General features: G+C 33.6%; 1 protein-coding gene across 3 annotated transcripts; it reads left to right on the top strand.

Moving 5' to 3' along the window:
- Positions 1-10,216: 10,216 nt before the first annotated feature.
- Positions 10,217-16,009, top strand: LOC112799229 (floral homeotic protein APETALA 2). 3 transcript variants are annotated; one of them, XR_011861756.1, is made up of 11 exons: positions 10,217-11,598; positions 11,744-11,769; positions 12,006-12,036; positions 12,194-12,281; positions 12,481-12,626; positions 12,733-12,777; positions 12,887-12,975; positions 13,300-13,475; positions 13,723-13,944; positions 14,912-15,651; positions 15,737-16,009. XR_011861756.1 is itself a non-coding variant. In XM_025841680.3 (10 exons), the coding sequence occupies exons 1-10, from the start codon at positions 10,952-10,954 to the stop codon at positions 15,128-15,130; spliced, it is 1,686 nt and encodes a 561-aa protein (XP_025697465.1). In that variant the 5' UTR covers positions 10,217-10,951; the 3' UTR covers positions 15,131-16,009. The 3 variants fall into 3 exon arrangements, 2 of the variants coding, with proteins under 2 accessions (XP_025697465.1, XP_025697464.1); XM_025841680.3 differs by having other exon boundaries at positions 13,303-13,475; positions 14,912-16,009; XM_025841679.3 differs by having other exon boundaries at positions 14,912-16,009.
- Positions 16,010-23,087: the final 7,078 nt, after the last annotated feature.

Raw genomic sequence — 23,087 nt, 5'->3', positions numbered from 1 at the left:
GACATGAACCCATTAGACAATCGTAGTCTCCAAACTCACAAGGTTCAAGCCTAGGATTTAACTAATCCCAACACGGTTAATATGTTAAGTCTTAGTCATTATCAATTGTCTCTAACCTCATTTCCTTCCAACACAAAGTCATCATTACTCTCAAGATCAAAATTATTCAATTCAGTAATCTAGTATCCAATTTAGTAGTAGCAAACCCAATTAAGAGTCAAGGCAAATCAACACACAATTAGAAAATAAGTATAGCAAGTAATATAATTAACAATTAACAGAATATCCAGACAAACAAACCAAATATAATAGGCACACTCAAAAAATTTACAAATAGATGCACATGATGCATGACTATTCTATTGGTCATGAGCTCAAGTGTTACTTATTCTACCAAAATCTGACACAAAATCGGGCTAGCAACTATCGAATCGGTCTCTCGGTGCACATCCTAAGGAGGAATTAAATAAGTCATGGTACCAGTATCTTAACGGAGAGTGCTATCTCACATTTTCCTAGAGGTATAAGTCATGCCAAAACAATAGAGAATGTCATTTCACTTCAAAGGAGAGTGTCGTCTCACCTTGAAACCCGAGAGAAAGTGGAATATGGGCGGGATTAAACCACATTTCCCACATCATATCACAACCACGAACAAGTGGGATATAATCACTGTCCTTGCTCAAAACAAGTATCACATCAACAACCACGAATAAGCTGGATGGAACCACCATCCTTGTTCGAAACAAATATTAAATTAATACGCAAGCAAGACGAAACCCACGACCTTGCCATGCAAGCGAAAAAAACCTCCGTCCTTGCCAATTTAGCCATTCAGGCCACAATCAGTCATAATAATTGAGTTTAATCAATTTCATAAATTATTAAATTTGTTAACCCCAATTTCTTTATCAATCATTCGATTTTATTACCTCGTGAGTGGGACAATGTCACCGGCCTCACTATGGAAGGGACGAACCTCCATCCCTGCAATATTTTTCTCTGATTAACCAAGGATTTATTTGAGAATAATTTAATTCAATTTATTATAATCCTCCCTAGTGTATTCAATGCTTAATATTAGTTATTCAACTTTATACGGAGATTTGATGTAGTTATAAACGTATTGGGGAGGCTAGATAGTACAAAATCATCAATTTAGCCAAAACAGGGTAATTGTGCGCACGCCTCGCGCGTAGGCGCAGAATTTTAATATGTTTTTGCACATTTCAACATCGTGTGTATGCATGCCTCATGTGTACACACAAATGTCCGCTCGCGCGTATGCGCGGAACCTACCGCTGCCCTTTTTTGGATTTTCATAGTGATAGGTTTGGCATGGAACTGGGGTCTACCCTAATTTATAGAATTTGCAAGTTTTCAGTTTTCACCACCCAGTTTCAATCTTACATAACTCTTGCTATAAAATTCTTTTTCCATCCGTTCTTCAATGGTTTTAATTCTCATTACCATCTTCAATTCAAGATAATGTTCATTGAATTTCAGGATCAAGCGCCAAGTTATTCCCCATCGAAGTTAGCCAAAAAACCAATTTTACACAGTTTTCAACATAATGCTATTTCTCAATTCATTTCATTTCAAAACCAACATAAACCAATTTTTTAGGCATCCTTAACGCTCAATCATCAATTCAATCACATTCTATCCATTCAAGATCCAATGAACCAATTTCAACACAATTAAGCATCTCATTAACCACATCAAAATTAACAAGTTTAACACCCATCACCCAAGATCAAACATACCAATACATAATTCATCCAATTAAGGCATCCAGCCACAATCTCACTCAACAATTCTTGCCAAACTAACCAAAATGCCTTTAATCATGGTCTCCACCCTAAATTTATCATTCCATAATCATTATGAGGCAACGGAACCCTCATTTAACACAAAATTCACACTAAACAATTACCATCAACAACATTTATCATTCAACACTATTCTAGGAATATTTAACCTAAATTTTCACATAACCTTATAGAGTGTTTATCCGAAACCAAAATCCGTACCTTCGTTTGCGGCAATTTCCAACCTTTGATCTTGAATTCCCTCTCCAATCATACCTGAGCTCCAATTAGCACCACCAAGTCTCGGCCAATCCTCATCCAAGCAAGTGGAGCACCCAGTTTCACACAAAAATACTGAGCAACTCTACCCAAATCTAATTATACCAATACCACATATGTTCAAGCTAGGATTTTTTTCGCATATAATTAGTAAAAATGGAGGGATTGAGTCTCCTTACCTTACACTACATGTTCTTGGGTCAAAACCTCACTAGAACTCGAGATTAAACTTCTCCTAAACATCAAAATTATAATGTTTCAAAACCCCACAACCAAAACTCGAAAATATGGAGAAATTCGAATATGAGTCGAAGTTCTCACGAATACTCACAGCAAAAGGTATAGAATTGAAAAGTTTTACATTAAGTTATAAATTAAAAAACATTTATTAAAAATATAAAAAAATAAATTTTTAATGCATTTATTTTTCTTTCATTAAATGAAAACATTTAAATTTTTTTTACTAATGATTAATTATCAATAAATATTCTTGATAAAAAAAGAATTTCGCTGACTTGTGCCTTAAGAACATATATTAAGTATACCATAAAAAATATTTTATAAAATTATTGTAAAAATTAATTTTTTTACATTTTCACTGCATTTTACACATCAAAATCATTAAAAATATTATTATTATTTTTTAAAAAAGTTAATAGTCAAAATCGTTCCTAAAAGCTTACCTGATATCCATTTTAGTCCCCAAAAAATAAAATTAATCAAAAGAGTCCCCGAAAGATACCTGCTTTGGTGGAGTTCGTCCTTCTATCATCTCAGTTGATGAGATGGCTAATGTTTGCTAAGCTGGAACGTTAACTTACAGCGTAGCACACCCCAAAGGTTATAATGTTAATGCTGACCAGATAAGTTTGTTTATTTAGCTCAAATTAGTCCCAATATTAGAATCTTAATCCTAATCTAAAACATAAATAAGTGTGCTTCTCCTGGTATATGACCTTGTATGTTTGTTCAGTCACTGTCATGGTGGGGTTAGGGAATGGAGGTTGTAGCGGTGACTTGCCATCTCAATCTCTTATGAGCCATGGTTCTAACTCTTTTATGCGACGAAGGAGAAAGATCAAGGATCAGACTTGCTTTTGCAGTTTGAAGACAATGATTAAGAGATCTAGAACACTAGAAAATCTTGTTCCACACCTGTGCAAGATACCCGGTGAGTTAGGATAAATATTGTTTTTCATTTTTTATTATTTATTTTTTTGGATTGTTGACATTGATTTTTTGAAAATATTCATAAGGAAAGCCATTGCAACTTCTTTAGGTGAGTTGATGATGATGGGTTTGAAGGAATGGCAGAAGTAGTGGCAAAAACTGATGTAGATGTTTTGCAATGACTATGATGAATGGAGATTGAATGTGTCATGGAGAGTGGGTAGCTTGGAGGGTGAAGTTAGAGTAATGAAAATGCTAATAATGTACATCTCAATTGCAATGATTGTGGCTATTGTCATTTGTGCATCACTTTTTATCATATGTATGTCCAAAGTAAAGCTACATATGGAGTGTTATGTTGTTGTACTTTATGGGTGTTCTTGTTAAAGTGTTGTGTTTGGGACCTCTAAGGCAACCCTTATGTGGAGTTGCTTTTTTTTGTAGAAAAGGCAACGTTTCCTGAAGGTTGCCATAAAAAGAGTTTCCTTTGATACACAAAAGCATTGCCTTAGACCAAAGGTAACCGTCGTATAGCCAACCCCTCAAAAAGCGTTGCGTTTTGTTGAAAAGTGTTGCCTTTTATCAAAGGCAACACTTTTCCTTATTATAGACAACATTTTTAAAAGGTTGCCTCAGTCTGAATTTGTTGTAGTATTGATATGTAATGATGATGTGATTTATGAATGAAATTAGCTGTTCCAACTTGATTGTGTTTAATTCAACATGCACTTGTCCATTGAGCATAATGGGTTTCTTAAAAATACAATATGATGATGTTTGTAACCTACATATAAATTCACAAAAAATCTGTATAAATTATAACAGACATAATATTTTCATAAACCATAACAAACATCATAATTATAATATTGTCTTAGTAGATATAGCATAATGGGTAGTCAAGGTTCTACAACATAACAGGCATAAACAAAAAAAAGGTGCCATAACATAGTTCACCTAAACAAAGGGCTACAACATAATAGACCAAAACAAATATTCCAATAACAAAATAAGATAATCAATCATATTGTTTACATATCCCTGTACAAAAAAAAAAAGACAACAACCATAGATAAAACACTTTTCCAGATTAAGTAGCTTTATTTTTCTTTCTTGGATGCTTGAAACCTGGAGCTGGCACAAATGTCATCAAGCTTGCCATCTTCTTAGCGATTGAGGAGCTTACTCCTTTTAGTGTTTTAGCAGATACGGCCACAGGTGAAGCTGCATTTGGTTTGGTGGAGGCATTCATTCTTGCCTTTCTTTTAATGACATGTAATTTAGGTGGCCTTATTCTCATTGCATTCTGTATAGGTCGGTGAACATAACATTATTTTTTAACTAAATAAAAGCAAGTAGTGTTAAAAAGAAAGTACTAAGTAAACAACTTGAAGATTTTCAACAGGCTGTTGGGTATCTTGTATTGGAGGGGAGCCTTCTCGTTGGCTAATTGTGATCTCAAGTTGTGGCTGGACTGGTGAAGGAGGTACAGCATGGGATGGAACATCATTGTTGGTGTTGGTTTCACCTGCAGTAGCAACAGGTTTTTTAATAAGTGCAAGTTACAGTTGTATTTGCCTAGCTTGTTCCTCAGCATCCACTTGTTTCTTCTTTGCACAACCTCTTTTGTTATGTCCTCACTACAATACATGCACCTGATTGGATAGTACCTCCTCTTCATCTTCGTGCTTAATCTGCATGCCTGTTCACCCTTGTCTCTTCTCCTCTTCTTGGTAGGCCTTCTGGGTTTTGGCTTAATTGGGGATGGGACAGGAGCTGATGATGGTGTTTTCTCTCACAAATCTCGTCCCTTCACTAGATTGATATTGAAACGGTATGTCATCTTATACGCCTCCATCATCAACCATTCATCGTAGTATTCCTCAGCCCTTTTATCATTTTTATTCTGTATGGCTGAGATTGCATGCATATATGGCATCCCTATGGCCAGCACATACAAATTGACTTAAATCAATTCTTACTAAGTGAGAGTAAGGGAAGGAAGGAAAGGCTTGGATGATTTACCTGTGAGTTTTCAGAACCTACAAGTGTAAGTGTGCTTTTTCAAGTCTACCACCATGTTAGTGGGCCAGCCATGAAATTCATACAATTCCTCTTTATCATTACCCACACTATTGAGGAGCCTAGTGACTAGATAATTTTGTCATGGCTTCTAGTCTGCTTTGTTGTACCGGAGGTAGAATTCCTTGATAATTGCTCAACTTTTGTCTATTGTCTATCATACTCTTCATGATTATTCTTTTCACCTCTTCAGCTAAAGTTAGAATAGGCTTGGTCTTTTCATACTTGATTTTTGCATTGAATGATTTGCAAACATTGTTGCAAATGTTTTCGGTATTTGGATCTTCACTGAAGTATGCTTTTGTCCAAGCTTTCTTTAGCTATTTGCAAAGGTACTGCCAAGCCTGCTCATTAATTAGCTTAACTCTCTTCATGTTTCTATCAAACTCATTGCATGTTCTTGATCTAAAACACTCCCAAATTAGGTCTTTCAACTCTGTGCTACCCCATTATTTTGAGAAATTCCGCCATAGATGCCACACAAAGAATTTGTGGTGCATATGAGGCATCATTTCCTTCACTGCTGGAATTAGACCCTGACCAAAATAGACAAACACAAAAAAATTGTTAATCATATCAATCCCTTAAAGATTCTCATTAAATCAATTCAGTCCTAATAGTATGTCTCATTAAATCATTTTAGTCCCAAAACAATATATTCGAGTATTAAAATTTGTCCTCACCTTTTGCAAGTCTAAAATGAGGCACAACTTGTTATCATTATAGTTGCCAAGGTCTGACTGCAATAAGTCTAAAAATCATTTTCAGTTGTCTTTATTTTCAATATCCATAATTACATAGGCAAACACGAAGATGTGATTGTTGGCATCTTGGCCACACACAGTCAGTATTTGCCCACCATGCAAAGTCTTGAGAAAAGCCCCATCTAATCCAATCATAGGCCTACACCCAGCCTCAAATTCTTTTTTACACCATTAAGACACACAGAACCTCTCAAACTGAGGAGGATCCTCAGGCATCAGAATGACACCAACTTGAACTGACCCAAGATTACTTGTAATTCATTAGTATAGTCCCAGACCAACCCATACTAAACAATCTCATCACCCTCTACCACTTTTTTAGCAGCTTTCAATGGCCTACTGATATAGGTGCTATTTAGATTTACATTACACTTTCAGGCAAACCAATCATAAACCTCAAGATGTCTCATAGTAAGATGCTTTCTAAGCTTTGATACAAGTTTACTCAATGTCCACTCTTGGGTAGCTGCCCCCTTTTTTTTGCTTTCTAGGACATGTATGGTTGTCAACTAGAGTTTTAATTTGCCAAGACCCGTCTTCTTTACTACATACACAGTACACTACCCAAGAACAACCCTTTGTCTTACATACAACCCTAACCTGAATCTTATCATTTTTTATAAACAAAATATTTCTACTCCACTAGATTATATAGTCCTTAGTTGCTTGTAGTAAGGATAGACAGTTGGTGATTCCTCGTCAGAGTCCAACTCCTAACCCGAGTCCTCTGAGTGCTTTGAGTTGACATCTGAATCACCATCATGAACATCATCATATTCTAGGTCTGCCAAATCAAAAAGTGGTGTAATTAGTCACTTTACCTAAATGCAATTACCATAACATGTTAATTGAATTACGTAAATACATGAATCATAGCTTTCTTCATCATCAGAAGCCTCATAACTAGAATCATCAATCTCTATTTTTTTTATTTACTAATCTGATTTTAGCATGCTTGTGCTTCTCTTTGACCTCACTTTTTTTGTTCAACTTTGTAGAGTTCACACCATCATCACTGTCACTATTGTATTCATCATCTCTTAACACCTTTAAAGGCTTGTAAAGACTGTCTTCAGCAATCTCATAGGAGTCATGAAAGTCACTATTTTCTTTGACTTCCAATATTTTCACATGCCTTCCAACTCTTGTGGTGGTAGTGAAACTGGTCTTTCCTTTGGTCTGAGGTGGAGTAGAGGTGGACTTAGTAGGCTGAGTATAGGATTTATTGGGCTGTGATGGAGTTTTAACGGGGTGAAGTGATTTTTTAATGGGTTGAGATGATGGTCTAGTGGAATTAGTGGGTAGCTTAGTGGGTTGACTTGGTAGCTTAGTGGGATGGGTAGGCAATTTAGTAGGCTAAGTAGGCAATTTAGTGGTTTGAGAGGGTAATCTAGTAACCTCAGATGATGCCTTAGAGGATTGAGAGCATGCTTTTAGATGAGAAGGTATCTTAGTGGGCTGAGAGTGCTGTATCTTGGTTTGGGATGGCTTCTTTTTTACCATATCTTCTTTCTTCTTGTCAACAACAAATAGCTCTGAAACACCATACTCGAAATACAGGTTGATCAAATTGAAGTTCCTCCTACAATTCTTGACCATTGCAATCAAATCATCATCTGTGGCCAGCTTTTTCAACCCGAATTCAAGAAGAACTCTGGGAGCTTTTCACCAACATTCTCTAGCCTCAACATAACCCAATTCCTTAAAGTAACCCTTCACAAAGAACACATCAAGTGTGTCGCCATTAACTCCCATTAACACCTCTGTGTGATCGGGCTCATAGTGCAGTGATCCACCATGATTCTTCTTAAACTTTTCACCATAGTGAAATACAAATGTCATAGGAAGATCTTCTATCTACAAAAAATAAAAAACAAATAACATTTATCAACAGCAAAATATACAACAAACTCAGAGTAGCAACTACATGTAAACCCACAATAAACAACATGCTCATAATCATAACGAACCCTCGACTAAGACCAAACACTAAAATATTCCCAACATAATAACCATGAAACTTATCACAGAAACCTCATAGAGAATATGTTATTCATAATATCATACCTTCGCTAACAACATCAATATAAAAATATATCGAAAACTCTAAATCCTAGTCTAACTCAATGGTTCTTACAACTACATCAACATAAAATGACACACACCAATACTGTAAAATCAACAAAAATTGACAAAAAAAATTTAAATCTTTATCTATGGCCGTTACTATTCCTTCCTCCAAGAGCGTAAGTTCTCCGCAAGCTCCTCCAACTTTACACTCTAGTAGCGCGAACCCCTCTGCAAATGTCGCTTCACAAAATCTGTTGTGAAGTAAACGAAGAGGTTCAAATTATAGGCAAGTGTCTTAGGGCAAAGCATCAAAGAGTATAGAGGAGATGAAGGATTTTGGAGTGAAACATGGAGAGGGTTGTTATGAGAGAAGGTGATGGAAAGAAATGTTTGAATATTTCATTCTGGACCTCAAACGATGTCGTTTGATGGTTTTAGGGGAAGGAATCGAAGCTATGTTGTTTTGGGTTGTGCCACACTATAAGTTAACATTCCAGCTCAGCAAATGTTAGCCACCTTATTAATTGAAACGACGGAAAAATAAACTCTACCAACACAAGTATTATTTAGAGACTTTTTTTATTAATTTTATCTTTTGGAGGCCAAAATGAACATCTAATAATTTTTTAGAGATAATTTTAATTATTAATTCATTATTATATATGTTCTTAAGATATAAATTAGTTAAATCAAAGAGAGAGAGAGAGAGATAGTTTTGGGAAACACGCGCAGGGTGGTGAGAGTGAGGTAATGAGAAAGGGTCATAAATACGAGGTACAGCGTAGGAAGGCCATTGGTCGCTTGGAGAACGAAAGAGGCAAAGGTGGCCCTCTTCCCGTACTCTTGGATTGGACTTTTCTGGAAAGAGTTTCCTTTTACTACTATTATTCCCATTTCCTTTTCTGATGCCAAAACCTACCCCAAACTCTTAACACATTTCCATTTCCATTTCCCATTTTCCACTGTGCTCTCTATCTAGTACACTCACAATTACAAATCATTCATCTCTATTCCCCAAAATACCCTCCTCCGCCACCCCAAATTACTTTCCCACTTGGGTACGCCCACAGGGTAAAACTTAGTCATGATCCTAAAAAGAAAAAAATGCTTGGAGGCGTGGATGCGACGAGAGTTGAGGACCTTTGTGATTACTTGCGTTTAAGTTATTTATTATTTATTGCATAGAAATCATTAACGATTGATTACAAGCTAACAAAAGCTAGTTTTGGGTAATTATCTATCTTTGGCACTGCTTGCGCTGTCTATTTCCATTACTGGGTAATTTGCTTTGGGGAGAGAGAGAGAGAGAGAGAGACGCACTCCCCCTCAGATGCTTTTCGATTTGGTTAACGTGGGAAAGTTGTTTAAGAAAGAGATGGTTCTTTCTTTCCCAATTTCCGCCACTCATTTAATTCTCTCAATCTCGGTAACAAGGTAAACACAACTTAACTAAATACATGAGAATATATATTTTAGTTATGACTGAATCATTGGCATCTCCCTCTTGGCTTTAATAATTTGGTTTAACTCCACTAGAGTTTTATGAAAAAAATTAAAGAGATATTTCGGGTAGAAATTTTGTTGTTCATAAAACTTGAATTCAAAATAGTAAATTAAAATATCAAAATACGTATTTTTACAATTTAATAATATAAGTAATTTTTATCCATAATTTTGTCAGATTAATTTAAGGATGTTTTATTTAACTTTTTCTCAGTTATACTTTATTCAATAATTATTGTGAATCTAACATATGCACTTCACATTTAAGATGAGAATATATAAAATTAATATTTTTTTATTACAAATATAAAGTTAACTCAGCTTTAAAATTATTTGTGGGACAACAAAATAATTCCAGTCTTAACTGTATCTATGTTTCTTATTTTAAAAATAAAATCTAAATAAAGATTATTAGTCACACTAATATACTTTAAAAAAGTTTAATTTTAATATATTAATATCATATTATTTTTATAAATAATTATTCAGGCTATCAAAAATATATAATTGAATATACTTAGAAAACTGTATTATACTAAAATACATAAAAATTAAATTAAGAAAAAAGGACATTGAATTGAAGAGAGTGAAATTATGTGTGTATTGAAAAGAGAAGGAAGTGGGTAGAGAGAGGAGAGAGGAGTGAGGAGTGAGGAGTGAGAAGAAAGGCATCGTGTGTATGTAAGAGTGTTAAGGGAGAAGGGTGAGATGCTTTCGGCTAAGCTTGCTCAAACTGGCCTCGTCTATGCTGTATTGGGCACTTGTGGAATACAAACATCATTCAACATCTCTTTTACTACATTTTTGCAACACCTACCCCTCCTCTCTCTCTCTCTAACTCGTCCTAGGTTTTGATTTTCTTCTGTGAATTTTTCCTACTACACACTCAACCTTTCCGTCCACAACCTCCTCCTCCTTTTTTCTTCTTCTCACATACTCTCTCTCTGTATATATATTATTTTATTCCAATCAAGAGAGAAAAAGCACAATACGCACCCCGAGACACACTCACACAGAGTTTAACCTTCCTCTGCAGCACTGCAGGCCAACCCAAATTAACTTTTTATTTTCAAAAAAAAAATATTAACCAAGAGAGAGAGAGAGCGTTTATTTTTTTAATTATTATTCCTGATGTGAGAGTGGGAAATAATAATAAAAAAAATCTGTTACTTACTGGTTTCTCTTCTCTTTCTCTTCTCTTTTCAATAAGGCCTGTAACTATAACTGTAACTGCAGCTGAAGGGGAGAGAAAGAGATCAGAGAGAAAAAAGAATGTGGGATCTCAATGACTCACCCGATCGGAGGAGAAAGGTTGAGGAATCCGAAGAAGGTTGCTCTTCTCTCAAGAACTCCATAGACGGAGACGACGATAACAACAACAACAACAATAATAATCATAAGGGAAAGAGAGTTGGATCTGTTTCCAATTCAAGCTCCTCCGCAGTTGTCATCGAAGACGGGTCAGAAGAAGAAGAACAACAACAAGAAGAAGGTAGCGTCGTAAGAGCAACAGCGGACATGAAGAAGAGTAGAAGAAGCAAGATATTCGGGTTCTCAGTAACCCACGGTGATGATGATGAAGAAGATGAAGATGAAGATTCCATGGATAGTGAGAACCACAGCCAGGTAGTGACTCGGCAGTTTTTCCCCATGGAGGAGGCTGATATAGCCGCCGCATCATCACCGGCTGGAAGCGGCGGTGACGGTGACGGCGACGGCGACGGAGGTGGCTCTACTTTCCCTCGTGCCCACTGGGTAGGCGTGAAATTTTGCCAATCAGAAACACTTGGTGCTGGAAAATCATCACTGGAAGCTTCTCAACCCATGAAAAAAAGTCGCCGAGGACCACGGTCAAGAAGCTCACAGTACAGAGGAGTCACTTTTTACAGAAGAACCGGTCGATGGGAGTCTCATATTTGGTTAGTCCATTTATTCTTGGAATTCAAGGTTTCTTTTTTTTTTTTTTGAAAGAAAGAAAGAGCTCACACTTATAGGGAAACTTATTGCAATTGAAGTTTTATTTTATTTTTTTTAATTTACGTTTTGTGTCCTTGGATGATGCAGGGACTGTGGAAAACAAGTGTATCTGGGTAAGTTGTTATATGTATGTTAATGATTATGTGCATTATTTTGTGTGGGGATAGTTATAAGTGGCTAAAACATGTGTGGAATTTCGTTTTTTTTTCTTCTTTTGTGGGTGTATTTGGTAGAAGAAGAGAGACAAACAAGAGTGTACATACATGTTTTTATTATTTGTGTGTAGTGGGGGAAATTTTCTCTTGTGATGACTGACGAGATGGTTTTTGTCTGGGTAAAATTTGTCTAGGTGGATTTGACACTGCACATGCAGCTGCTCGGTGAGAACTTTAATTTCAACAGAATCCAATCAAATATCAAATATATAATATATAAATAATAAATAATAAACGTTTTATTTTTCTTTCTTTCTTTCTGGGAAATTTTGAGTCTCAAGGGATTTTCCTTTTTTTTCTTTTTTAATTTCTATATGGCCAGTGCATACGATAGAGCAGCGATTAAGTTCCGAGGAGTGGAGGCAGACATAAACTTTAACATTGAAGACTACGAAGAAGACTTGAAGCAGGCAAGTTGGGAATATTTTCGTTTATTTATTATTATACTATAAAAATAAATAAATAAATAAATAAAAGGCGTTTATCTTCAACTGTGGTGGTATAAGATGCACTACATACACCTTATCTTCTATATATACCATTATAATAATATTTTTTTTGTTAATTTTACATTAATCTGGATTTGAATGCGGTGTGTGTTTTAAACAGATGAGCAATCTGACTAAGGAAGAGTTTGTGCACGTTCTTCGCCGACAAAGCACTGGGTTTCCAAGAGGAAGCTCTAAATATAGAGGTGTAACTTTGCACAAATGCGGAAGATGGGAAGCTCGAATGGGACAATTTTTAGGGAAAAAGTATATATGATTCTTCATGCAGTTCTTAATTATTATATTATATATGTATATAATATATTTGTCATGAAATAGAGTCTAAGCTTAGTAATAAATTTGATTTCACTAGGTACGTCTATCTGGGTTTGTTTGACACCGAGATTGAAGCTGCAAGGTATCTACTTTTCGTTGCCTTGTCAATTTGCTTATTTACTTTTTAACATTTCAATTACTAGATTGCCCATCTTCTAGGGTTTTAAATTTTTCTTGCACATTCTTTGTAGGGCCTATGATAAAGCAGCAATAAAATGCAACGGCAAAGAGGCCGTCACCAATTTTGATCCCAGCATCTACGAAAATGAGCTTAATTCCGGTGAGTAGTGTATGTTGACTGTAATAATAATTTCTAACTAATATTTTATATATACATAATTCGATTTTTTAATCAAAATAAAATTAGAATCTTGTTTTCAACCATAAAAAATGACACATCAGTATTTCTGTATGTTATTTTAAATATGGTGGCTATTTTTATAAAGACATTTTCAGTTTACAATATCATGTTCACATGAGAGAATGTGGATCTAGTTATACAAAAAAATAAATGGTCAGAGATAGTATTAGGTATTTATTTACTCTAATTTTTATTATTTTCATTAACATGTAATAATAATAATAATAATATATTATTGGGCAGTAGAACCCACAGGTAATGCTGCAGATCACAATCTAGATTTAAGTTTGGGCAATTCAAGTTTCAAATCTAGCAACAATAATCGAGCATTGGGGAATCACACCACAAATGTTCAAGATCATCACCAGCAGCTCATGCCATCTGAATCCAATTGGCGAAATGGTGCAAGCAAGCCTAAGGTTCATTAATTATAAGGTTTTCGTTAATAATTACTTGTTACTCGGCTCCAAATAATTCTCTATTTGGACAAAGTAGTATGGTAAAGAAAACAATATATTGGAACAAAAATCTACATGCACACAAAAATACACAGATATTTCAATGTACTACTTTGTCTGAATAAACAATTATTTAAAAGCGCACATAATTGATTTACTTTGTCGAATTTCCTAATTTATTTGGTTTTTGAATATATTTTTAATCTAGCTGGTGAATATCCTACCAAAACCGTGTAATAGAAACATGGAAGCACATGGAGGAAGGGATTTGCACGGAGAGAGTGAAGCCTTGAGGATGCTGAGTCAAACCCACATCCATTCTACTACTTGTTCAGCATCTAATGAAACGCAAAGATATGGACCCTACAGGTCCCCAGGGGAGCCTCAAATGCTTCACAATTTTGCACATCTTCAACCACCAAATTTTTATGTGGGTACCTCTCTCATTAAATCTCCCTTTAGCTCATCATGCATCAAAATGGGTGAGACATAGATCAAGAACAACCACCCATTATCATCAACACATATAGTATACTATTATTCCTCAAATTTCATATATGTTCATTAGAATTGTGATTTATTATTTTTCTAAAGTTATTTCTCTTTTTATTTTCAATTTTTTTTATAAAAAATATTATGTGCACACCAAAAATCAGCCATGAAATGTTTGTATATAAATATATGTATAATTTAACTATTTTTAATGTATATTTTTTATTTCAATATATATTTTACACTCAATTATTTTGATATACTCTTAGTATGGCTATTTTTTATATCGAGCCTATTCACCTCTTTTGCTAATTGGTCGGGTGTGAAAATAATCTATTTATTAGTGAAGAGAAGTGAATAAGCTTGATGTCTACCAAAAAAGAAAAGGTACAATTATCATTTATGATTTAGCTGTTCATGATTGTTTTTAATCATATACACATAAGGCCAGATCTTTTCTGTACACAAAAAAAAAAAAAAATCATATGCACGGTTGTATTATTTAGACAATTTGGAACAATTATGAGGAGGATTAATATATATGTGTGTGGATTTTATACGTTTTCTTAATTTTTATTCGTATTTTTCTATAGTTATAAAGCTTTTTAACTAAAATTTCAAATTATTAACACTATTTACCCTTTTTTTTGACAATTATTACCAATAAAAAATCGTTCGGTATAGAAAACTTTTAGTGGATGAAGAAAAAATAATAGCCTAACACATGATTGTTGATATATATTGAGTTATACACAGAAAGCAAGATGATTCTTTGCCCTTTATGTATATACTTATTTGACAAACTTTTTTTAACCTTGTTGCACATGTGAGTAGGACTAATGAGTTCAAAATGAGTAACAAAATGAGTCATTCTATTATTTATTTATTTATTTACCCAAGTGCAGTTCTCCAGCAGCAGTAGTAATGGGGGTCGCATTGGGAATGATCTTTCATTATCAATGGCGGATCATCATCAACAACAGTTGCAACCAGGACCTCCACAGCATTATTTGGCCACTGCTGCAGCATCATCAGGATTCCCACCACAGATTATTAGACCCTCTTCTCATCACCAAGGTTGGCTGCAGAAAAATGGCTTCCACACAATTATGAGACCCTCCTAACTCACTCCACTCTTACCCTTACCCTTCTTTACATATATGGAAAAAAAATGTAAATGTCATTTTTTATTTTGATTATTTGTTAGAAAGATGAAATGTTTCTTTTTAATTCCAAAGTTTTTAATGTGTTTCTGACTATTTAATTAACTGGTCTAAGCAGCTTTTGACACATTAGTAGATTTTTGCTTATAGAGGCCACTTAGACCCGTTAGTTAAATAGTTAGGGACCAATTAGAAATTTGTGAATTGTGAAAGGACTTCTTATCTTTGAAGCAAATCATCAAAGTGGAAAATGACATTTACTCAAAAAAAAAAATTAAAAATTTTCCTGCCTCCCCATTTTATATTTTCTAATTAAAAATAATGATTATATAACATACATGCTCACTCTGCCCCTTAGTAACAAAATTATGTTCGGATGACGTAGTATTTTTCCAAACATACCATTGATGTCACTCACCAGAATTGGGAGAAGAAATGTGAATTTGCACTTCTTGTTGTGGGACCTACAATTTTATCCTAAGGTGATGATGATATATAGTGTGTTTAGAAAGGTTTGTCATCCAAACATTACATTTCTTTAAAATATTCTTATTTTGGCATGTAAAGATGGAAGCAACACTATTGTTATGTCCAACCCAGACTCAGAACCCCTACTACTATATACAAGAACAAAAGCTTTTACTATTGAGGTGAAAGAAGCAGATAACACATGCAAGAAGGAAAAGTGACCCAAATTAGGAACTCAATGCAATGGTCTAATGGGTCTGGGTCAGTCAACTAACAAACGGACGAAAATCTTTAACTAGATATATATTATATTTTATATATTCTAAAATTTTCCGATCTTATATATATATAATTCCGATTTATTGCTTTTCAGCGTTATGGTATTTATGACAGCACCTATTCGTTTCTTAATTTGGGATATATTGCTATCACATATTCACATGGTTGTCAATTTGTTCCTCTTATATTATTTCTCTTTGGTTCGTGGGTGATTGGTCTTGGAAACTTTGCCAAAGAGAAATAAAAGATGCTAGCTACTATACCCAACCTCCTTATAAGGGTAAAATGCTTGATTGCTTCAATGATAATAAATAAATACATAAAAGCCAGAAAAATATTTTTATTTTTTAATAGTTGTGTTGCATAGTAATTTGATTTAGTTGTTTATATATATGATAATGGTAAATTAAATAATAGGTCATTTTTTTTACGAGAAGGGTGAAGCTGAAGCTAGCAGGGGAGAAAAAATAAAAAAAATGTATTTTATTTATTTATTGGTGTCTTGGAAATATCATGGGATGGTGATGAATAGTCTCCATCAACGGCGTCCTTTGAATCAGTTCTCTCGGCCAAAAGCAGTCAGACAAAGCTATTATTACGAGAGGGACCTATCATTGTTCGTCTAAAGCCTCAAAAGGACACTGATGCATGGAGTGAGAAAGAGTGTGAGAGAGGACGAAAAAGAATAAATAAAAAGAAAAAAAAAAGGAAGCGACCAAAAGGGTATAATGGCGAAGGGACTATATACCATTTTAAAGCCACAGCTTGTCAGTTTTTCAACTTTTACGAGTAAAAGTAACATATTATAACAATGTTAATTAAAAAGCAAACAATAGGTGTGTTGGTTGGTTCAACGGTTTCATTATTGTAGGTTTAAGATTTGGTAACACTTTATTAAGAGAAGGTTAGTGATAACTTTATCAAAAATAATTATAAAATATCTTATAATAATTTTTTTAGCTTTATAAAAGTACCTAATTAATATAGCTTATTTTTTCATTCGTTTGTGTTCAATGCTTTTGTCTTAAAATAAATTTGCTACTCTTTATATATATATATATATATATATATATATATATATATATATATATATATATATATATATATATACTTTCCTTTTCTAATAGCAAAGAATCAAAGATCTTGTTTTAGATTTTTCTTACAAAAGCGAGGAACAATGGTTAGAGACTAAGATACCTATGAAAAGTTTCAAAAATTATTTTTGATTTTTTACTTATGAAAAGTAGTAGTATTAATATTTGGTGTAATTTTTAAAATAAAATTGTAACTTTTTAAGAAGCTATTTAAATGCTTATAGAAAAGTTAAAAAATGACTTATCACATAATAAAATATTTTTTTATCACAATTTTTTTAAAATAAGTACTTTTAAAACTAAAAAAATAAATAAAAAATAACTTATTTATAAACTATTTTTAATATAAATATTTATTATTTAAACTATTTTTTTAAAAAAACTTAATTAAACTATTTTTCTAAATTGGACCTAAAAAGAGTATCTACATGTAGATTTGAGAAGAGAAAAACCCAGCTTAGAGAGACTTAGTGTAATCAATCATAACACATCATGTGACAAGTTATTACCAAAAAATAAAATATTTATATTTTTTACAATAATTATATTGAAATATTACCATTTTAATGTTAGGGTTTTTTATTTTAATAAATAAATTAATTATAATAATTACTAAAATAAATAATTTAAAAAGTATTTACTGAAATAAATATCCCTTTCTTATCCCGTTTACACTGAAAACGAGATAATTTTTCATGTAGTGTAAACGAGATAATTTTTCATGTATCTTGTTTACCGTATAAACGAAATAAGACAGGTGAACACGAAATTATCTCATTTACAGTGTAAATGAGATAAAACAGAGATATTTATTTTGGTAAATATTTTTTAAATTATTTATTTCAGTAATTATTATAATTAATCTATTTATTAAAATAAAAAATCCTTTAATGTTATCGTTTTTATACTCATTGATTCTATAAATACTATTTACACATTTTTATTATCATAACTTCTTTCAAATTTTTTTAAATTTTCTTTTAAATTTTTTCCATTTATACTTCTACTAATAAATTTTTTTTAAATCTAAAGAATAAATTACCATTTGTACACATGATAGATGAAAACGCTGACATTAATACCCATGATAGCCTGAAACTAAAGTTATACCCATGATAGATACTCTCCGTGTGACAAAAGTGCCCTGACTTTGATTTGATCTTGGTTCGTGGGAATCCGATCCTAGGTGGCACTCTAAACCCCCAAATCCATATCTTAGTTGTCCATCTTAGGGTATTCCAAATCTCCATGGCCGCCAGATCCAGAAGACCTTCAACAACATCAAGATCACCATCCTCTGCGGTTTCGTCACCATCCTTGTCCTTTGCGGCACCATCAGCGTCAACCTCTCCTCCTCCAACGCTGATGCCGTCAACCAGAGCCTCATCGAAGAAACCAACCACATTCTCGCTGAGATCCGCTCCGACTCCGACCTCGACAACAACGACACCCCTTTCAGTCCCAACGCCACCGCCGCCTTCTCCCTTGGCCCCAAGATCTCTGATTGGGATCAACAACGCCAACAATGGCTCTAGCAAAATCCTGAATACCCTAATTTCGTGAGAGGTAAAGCTTGAATCTTGCTCCTCACTGGTTCACCTCCAAAATCCTGTGACAACCATCTTTGGATTCTCCATTCCGCAGTAACGAAAACTCGGCGACAGCACCAAGACCTTTCCTAGTTGTATTTTTTGAAGACCTTCTTTCCTTCCCTAATCATATCCCCTCTTCCCTCGAACTCTTTCGCTGTTGAGTCCAGCACCGTCGAACCTCCTCCACATAAACTCTAGTCTAGGTCCCAATCGAGAAGGCAAAGAGATAACGAGACACCGCCTGCTCCATCACAAACTTCTCCACCATACAGTCTTGGCTGCACCAGTTCAAGTTTAATGAGGCGAGGACAGAAGCGTTATCGTCACGCGGAGGGCGTTGTCATCCCGCAGTTTACAGCCATGACTGCGGAGAGCTCGGAAGGGATGCTGAGGATGGAAGAGTAACAAATCGTTCAGGCAGAAATATTGTGGGAGGAAAAGATAGAGCATGTATGGATGGCTTGGCACTGAGTGTAGAGGTAAGGGTGGGTTTTGTTGCAGATTTGTGGAGGAAAGAACTGTTGGAGTGTGAAGAGGAAGGGTAGGTGGAGAAGGTGAGGATGAAGGAAGAGTGGTTGAAAAGCATGAGAGTGAGGAGGGTGTCTTTGATAGGGAGAAGACGATTGGTTCGTCGGCGTGAAGGACGGAGTGGATGGTGAGGGAGCGAGTGTTGAGGAAGAAGGAGCTAGAGTGGGGTTTGGAGAGTGAAGAGTGCGGAGGCGTGAATGGTGGAGAAGGGAAAGTCGAAGTGCAGAGTTAAAGCTGTGTGAGTTATGGTTGGCTAAGTTGACTCAGTAAATAGGTCAGAACCAATAGCCATTGTTAGAGAGAGAGAGAGAGAGAGAGAGAGAGAGAGAGAGAGAGAGAGAGAGAGAGAGAGAGAGAGAGAGAGAGAGAGAGAGAGAGAGAGAGAGAGAGAGAGAGAGAGAGAGAGAGAGAGAGAGAGAGAGAGAGAGAGAGAGAGCTGTGTGTGTGGGGTTGAAGATAAGGGAGGGGTGCCACTTAGGATCGGATTCCCACAAACCAAGCTCAGATCCAAGTCAGGGCACTTTTGTCACACGGAGGGCATCTATCATGTGTATAACTTTAGTTTCAGGCTATCATGGGTACAAATGTCAGCGTTTTCATCTATCATAGGTACAAATGATCATTTATTCAAAATCTAAATTAGCAAATTTTTTTAATAACTTACCATTTTTTTTCAAAATCTAAATACCCAACAATCTCACATTTAAACTCTCAAAAATTCAAATAAAAAATTTACACTACTGAATACATTTCAAAATTCAAATTTACAAAATTTTCATAATTTTAATTTTTCAAATTCTTTATAATAACAATTTCTTATTTTTTAACCACATAATCAAAATTAAAAAATACCACAATATCCATCCCCAAACATATTTAAACCCTCAATCAAAAATATAGTCTCAACATCCTTGTCATTTGAAACTCAATTTAGTACATTGAAGCCTGACTTAGTTAATGTTAGTGGCTCTTCTAATCCATCAAATCAAAGTCCGATACACTCTAGTCCAAAGTTACAATATTCATATTTTTCTAACCTTTGTGGATTAGATGCTATCAACCTCAATGATGATAAAATTGAAAATCGTAGATAAGATAGCATTCAATACTATAGTGTGAAGAGAATGTGATGTTGATTAGTGCATAGTTAAATGTTTTAATTGACCCTATAGTCGATATCGACAAAAAAGATGAAGGAATCAGATCCACGACTACTGTGAAGAATTTAACCCAGGCATGAAAGGGAGGGGCGTAATTGCATTCTAAGAAACTATGGTATAGGATCAACAAAAAAGTTGTATAATTTGCTGGTTGTTATGATTAAACTACGCAAAACATGAGTTGTTCGAACTTTGATGATATATAAGAGTTGACCTATAAACTCTATTCCAAATATTATGGCCAAAAAATTTTTTGAGAGACATTTGAATGTTTCGTTTAAAATAAAAATGAAAAAATCAACTACCAATACAAAATGGAGATTTAAAGAGAACCGAGGTTAGTACAACTAGATCATACTCATCATCATCAAATTTAAAAATACCATTGGATAAAGAAATTGGTGTAGACTCTCCCATTTACTCTCAAAAATCAAAGAAGAGCAAGAGAAATGGTAAGTAAAAGGTATAAATATCTGAAGACTTTGATAAAAAAAATCATTAGTATTTAAGAAACTATCTTTTCATGCAAGATATTGCTAGGAAAAAGAAGTTACTGGATAGGAAAAATAAAAGAGAAGAGGAGAGGGAACATAGAAAAAAGATTATAATGGTCGAGAAAAAGGAGTTACAAATTCAAATGATAATGAAAGAACAAGATTTACAAACTTAGAGGTACATTAAAAAAATAGAGATAAATGCAAAAAAGAAAAGGGAAATAGGGTGGATGACAAAGGAAGGAAAAAAAAATGATATACAAATACTTAATGCTGACACCTTTACAATAAGTAAAAAATAACGAGCTCTTTATGAGATTGCATACGAAAAAATTATTGCAAAGAAGTTTACTTAATTATTGATTGTATTTCTACAGTTAAGTAGTATTTTTAGCATTATTTGTTTAATTTTCATTATGTGTTTCCACTTGCAATGTACTATATTTTATTTTATTTAGGGTATATTATGTTTTATTCAAATGAATCAATAATATTATGAACTAACATTTATGAAAATAATTATCACTACTAAATATTTTCTAATTGTTATAAACAACCCATTAAAAATTAGTCATTACAAATTAGTCATATTAAAACTAGCCGTTATGAACTAGTCATTATAAAAGTAGACATTAGGAAGTAACTAATTGTTGCAGAGATATTTATAAATATTAATTATTATTTATTTATAATTCATTTAGTTTCTCACCCAACAAGATTAGTAAACAATTCATTTCAATAAATAGTTAGAAATTTAACAATAAGAACTTTCATAATATGTTTGATGAAGTTTTGTATGACAGAAGAAGTCAAGATAACGCATTTATAAATAATTAGATCAATAGATGTTTGTTCAATGATTAGAAGAAGACATCAAAAAAGTCCTTCGTCAGTTGCTGTAAGTAAATCAATAGAGATCGAAAAACATGACATTGTCACTTTTTTACAGATTATGTTATAGAAGAGCGAGTGTATCATACTGAAATATTTTTATAAAAGTTTCAAATGAGAAAATATGTATTTATTCGGATAGTGGACGACTCTCAAATGTCTATCCATATTTTTAAATTCTAACCGAAGGTTTATACTACAGAAAAAAGAGGCTTGCCACTATTATAAAAATACATTACTGTGATGTAGATATTAATATATGAAGTAGCAACTAATACTGTTGATAACTATGTAAGTATAGACGAAAGCACCATAATTAAATACTTAAAAAAATTGTTGAAGATGTGATTTTGGTATTTGAGGTTGAATACTTGCAAAAATTAAATTCAAATAATGTACCACGCTTTTATGTCTATCCATATTATGACATCTACAAACCTTTGAATATGACATGTATCTTTTTGAATTTCTAATTTAAATAATGATATCAACATATTAGATTGTTCACCAATGTTTGATGATATTCTAAATAATCATATTGCAAAGATAAATTATACTATTAATAGTAATAATTATACTATAGAATACTATTTAAAGAATGATATTTATCTTGAATGGATTATATTTATAATTTGTCTAATCAATATCAAAACTACAAGAGAAGCACAAATTATTTTCGTAATACTATTCAGTTGCATCCACATGATGATTATAAAGCCACTCGACGTCATCTGTAATGTGAGTGAAAGTCACAATTAGGTCCATTTCAAGCATAACAGGGGGAAACTTCGATTTTTTTAAATATTTAATTGTCAGTTGGTGTAATACGTGATTATGATGGGATTGTGTGTTTTATTGTGATATTAGAGACTAGCAGTAATTGCTCTTCGCAATTTGTAAGCAACAGTAAAAAGACAAAAAAATAGCAGAAAAAAATAGAAGGGACGACTAGAAGTATAATCGGGGCAATTTGGTGCATGATCAGGGCAATTTGTGAGGGAGATAAAAAAATTTGAGCCTTAACGGCTCTAAATCTCGAATTTTGTTATCTCCCTCGCAAATCGCCTCTATCATACATCAAATCGCTCCCACCATACTTCTAGTCGCCCCTCCATTTTCTTCTTTTTTTTCTTTTTTTTTTTGTTTTCTTGTTGTTGTCTACAAAGCGCAGAGAGCAATTTCAATTAGTCTCCAATATCATTCTAAAATACACAACTGCATTATAATCATGCATTATACTAAATATAATTTAATATTCAAAAAAATTAACCTAAAAGTTTGATAGTTTATTTTCTAGTAAAATTAGTCCTTATCATATGATCATGGTACAATATAAAAAGAAGATGCTTCAAAATATAAGAAGAATTTCAAATATTTTTGGAATATTTATATTTCAATAATTTTGGTTAATT

The sequence above is a fragment of the Arachis hypogaea genome, chromosome 1 (genome assembly GCF_003086295.3).
Source record: "Arachis hypogaea cultivar Tifrunner chromosome 1, arahy.Tifrunner.gnm2.J5K5, whole genome shotgun sequence".
In the NCBI taxonomy this organism is placed as follows: Eukaryota; Viridiplantae; Streptophyta; class Magnoliopsida; order Fabales; family Fabaceae; genus Arachis; species Arachis hypogaea.
Note: the sequence above shows the minus strand (reverse complement) of the source record. Positions and strands in the feature narration are given on the sequence as shown.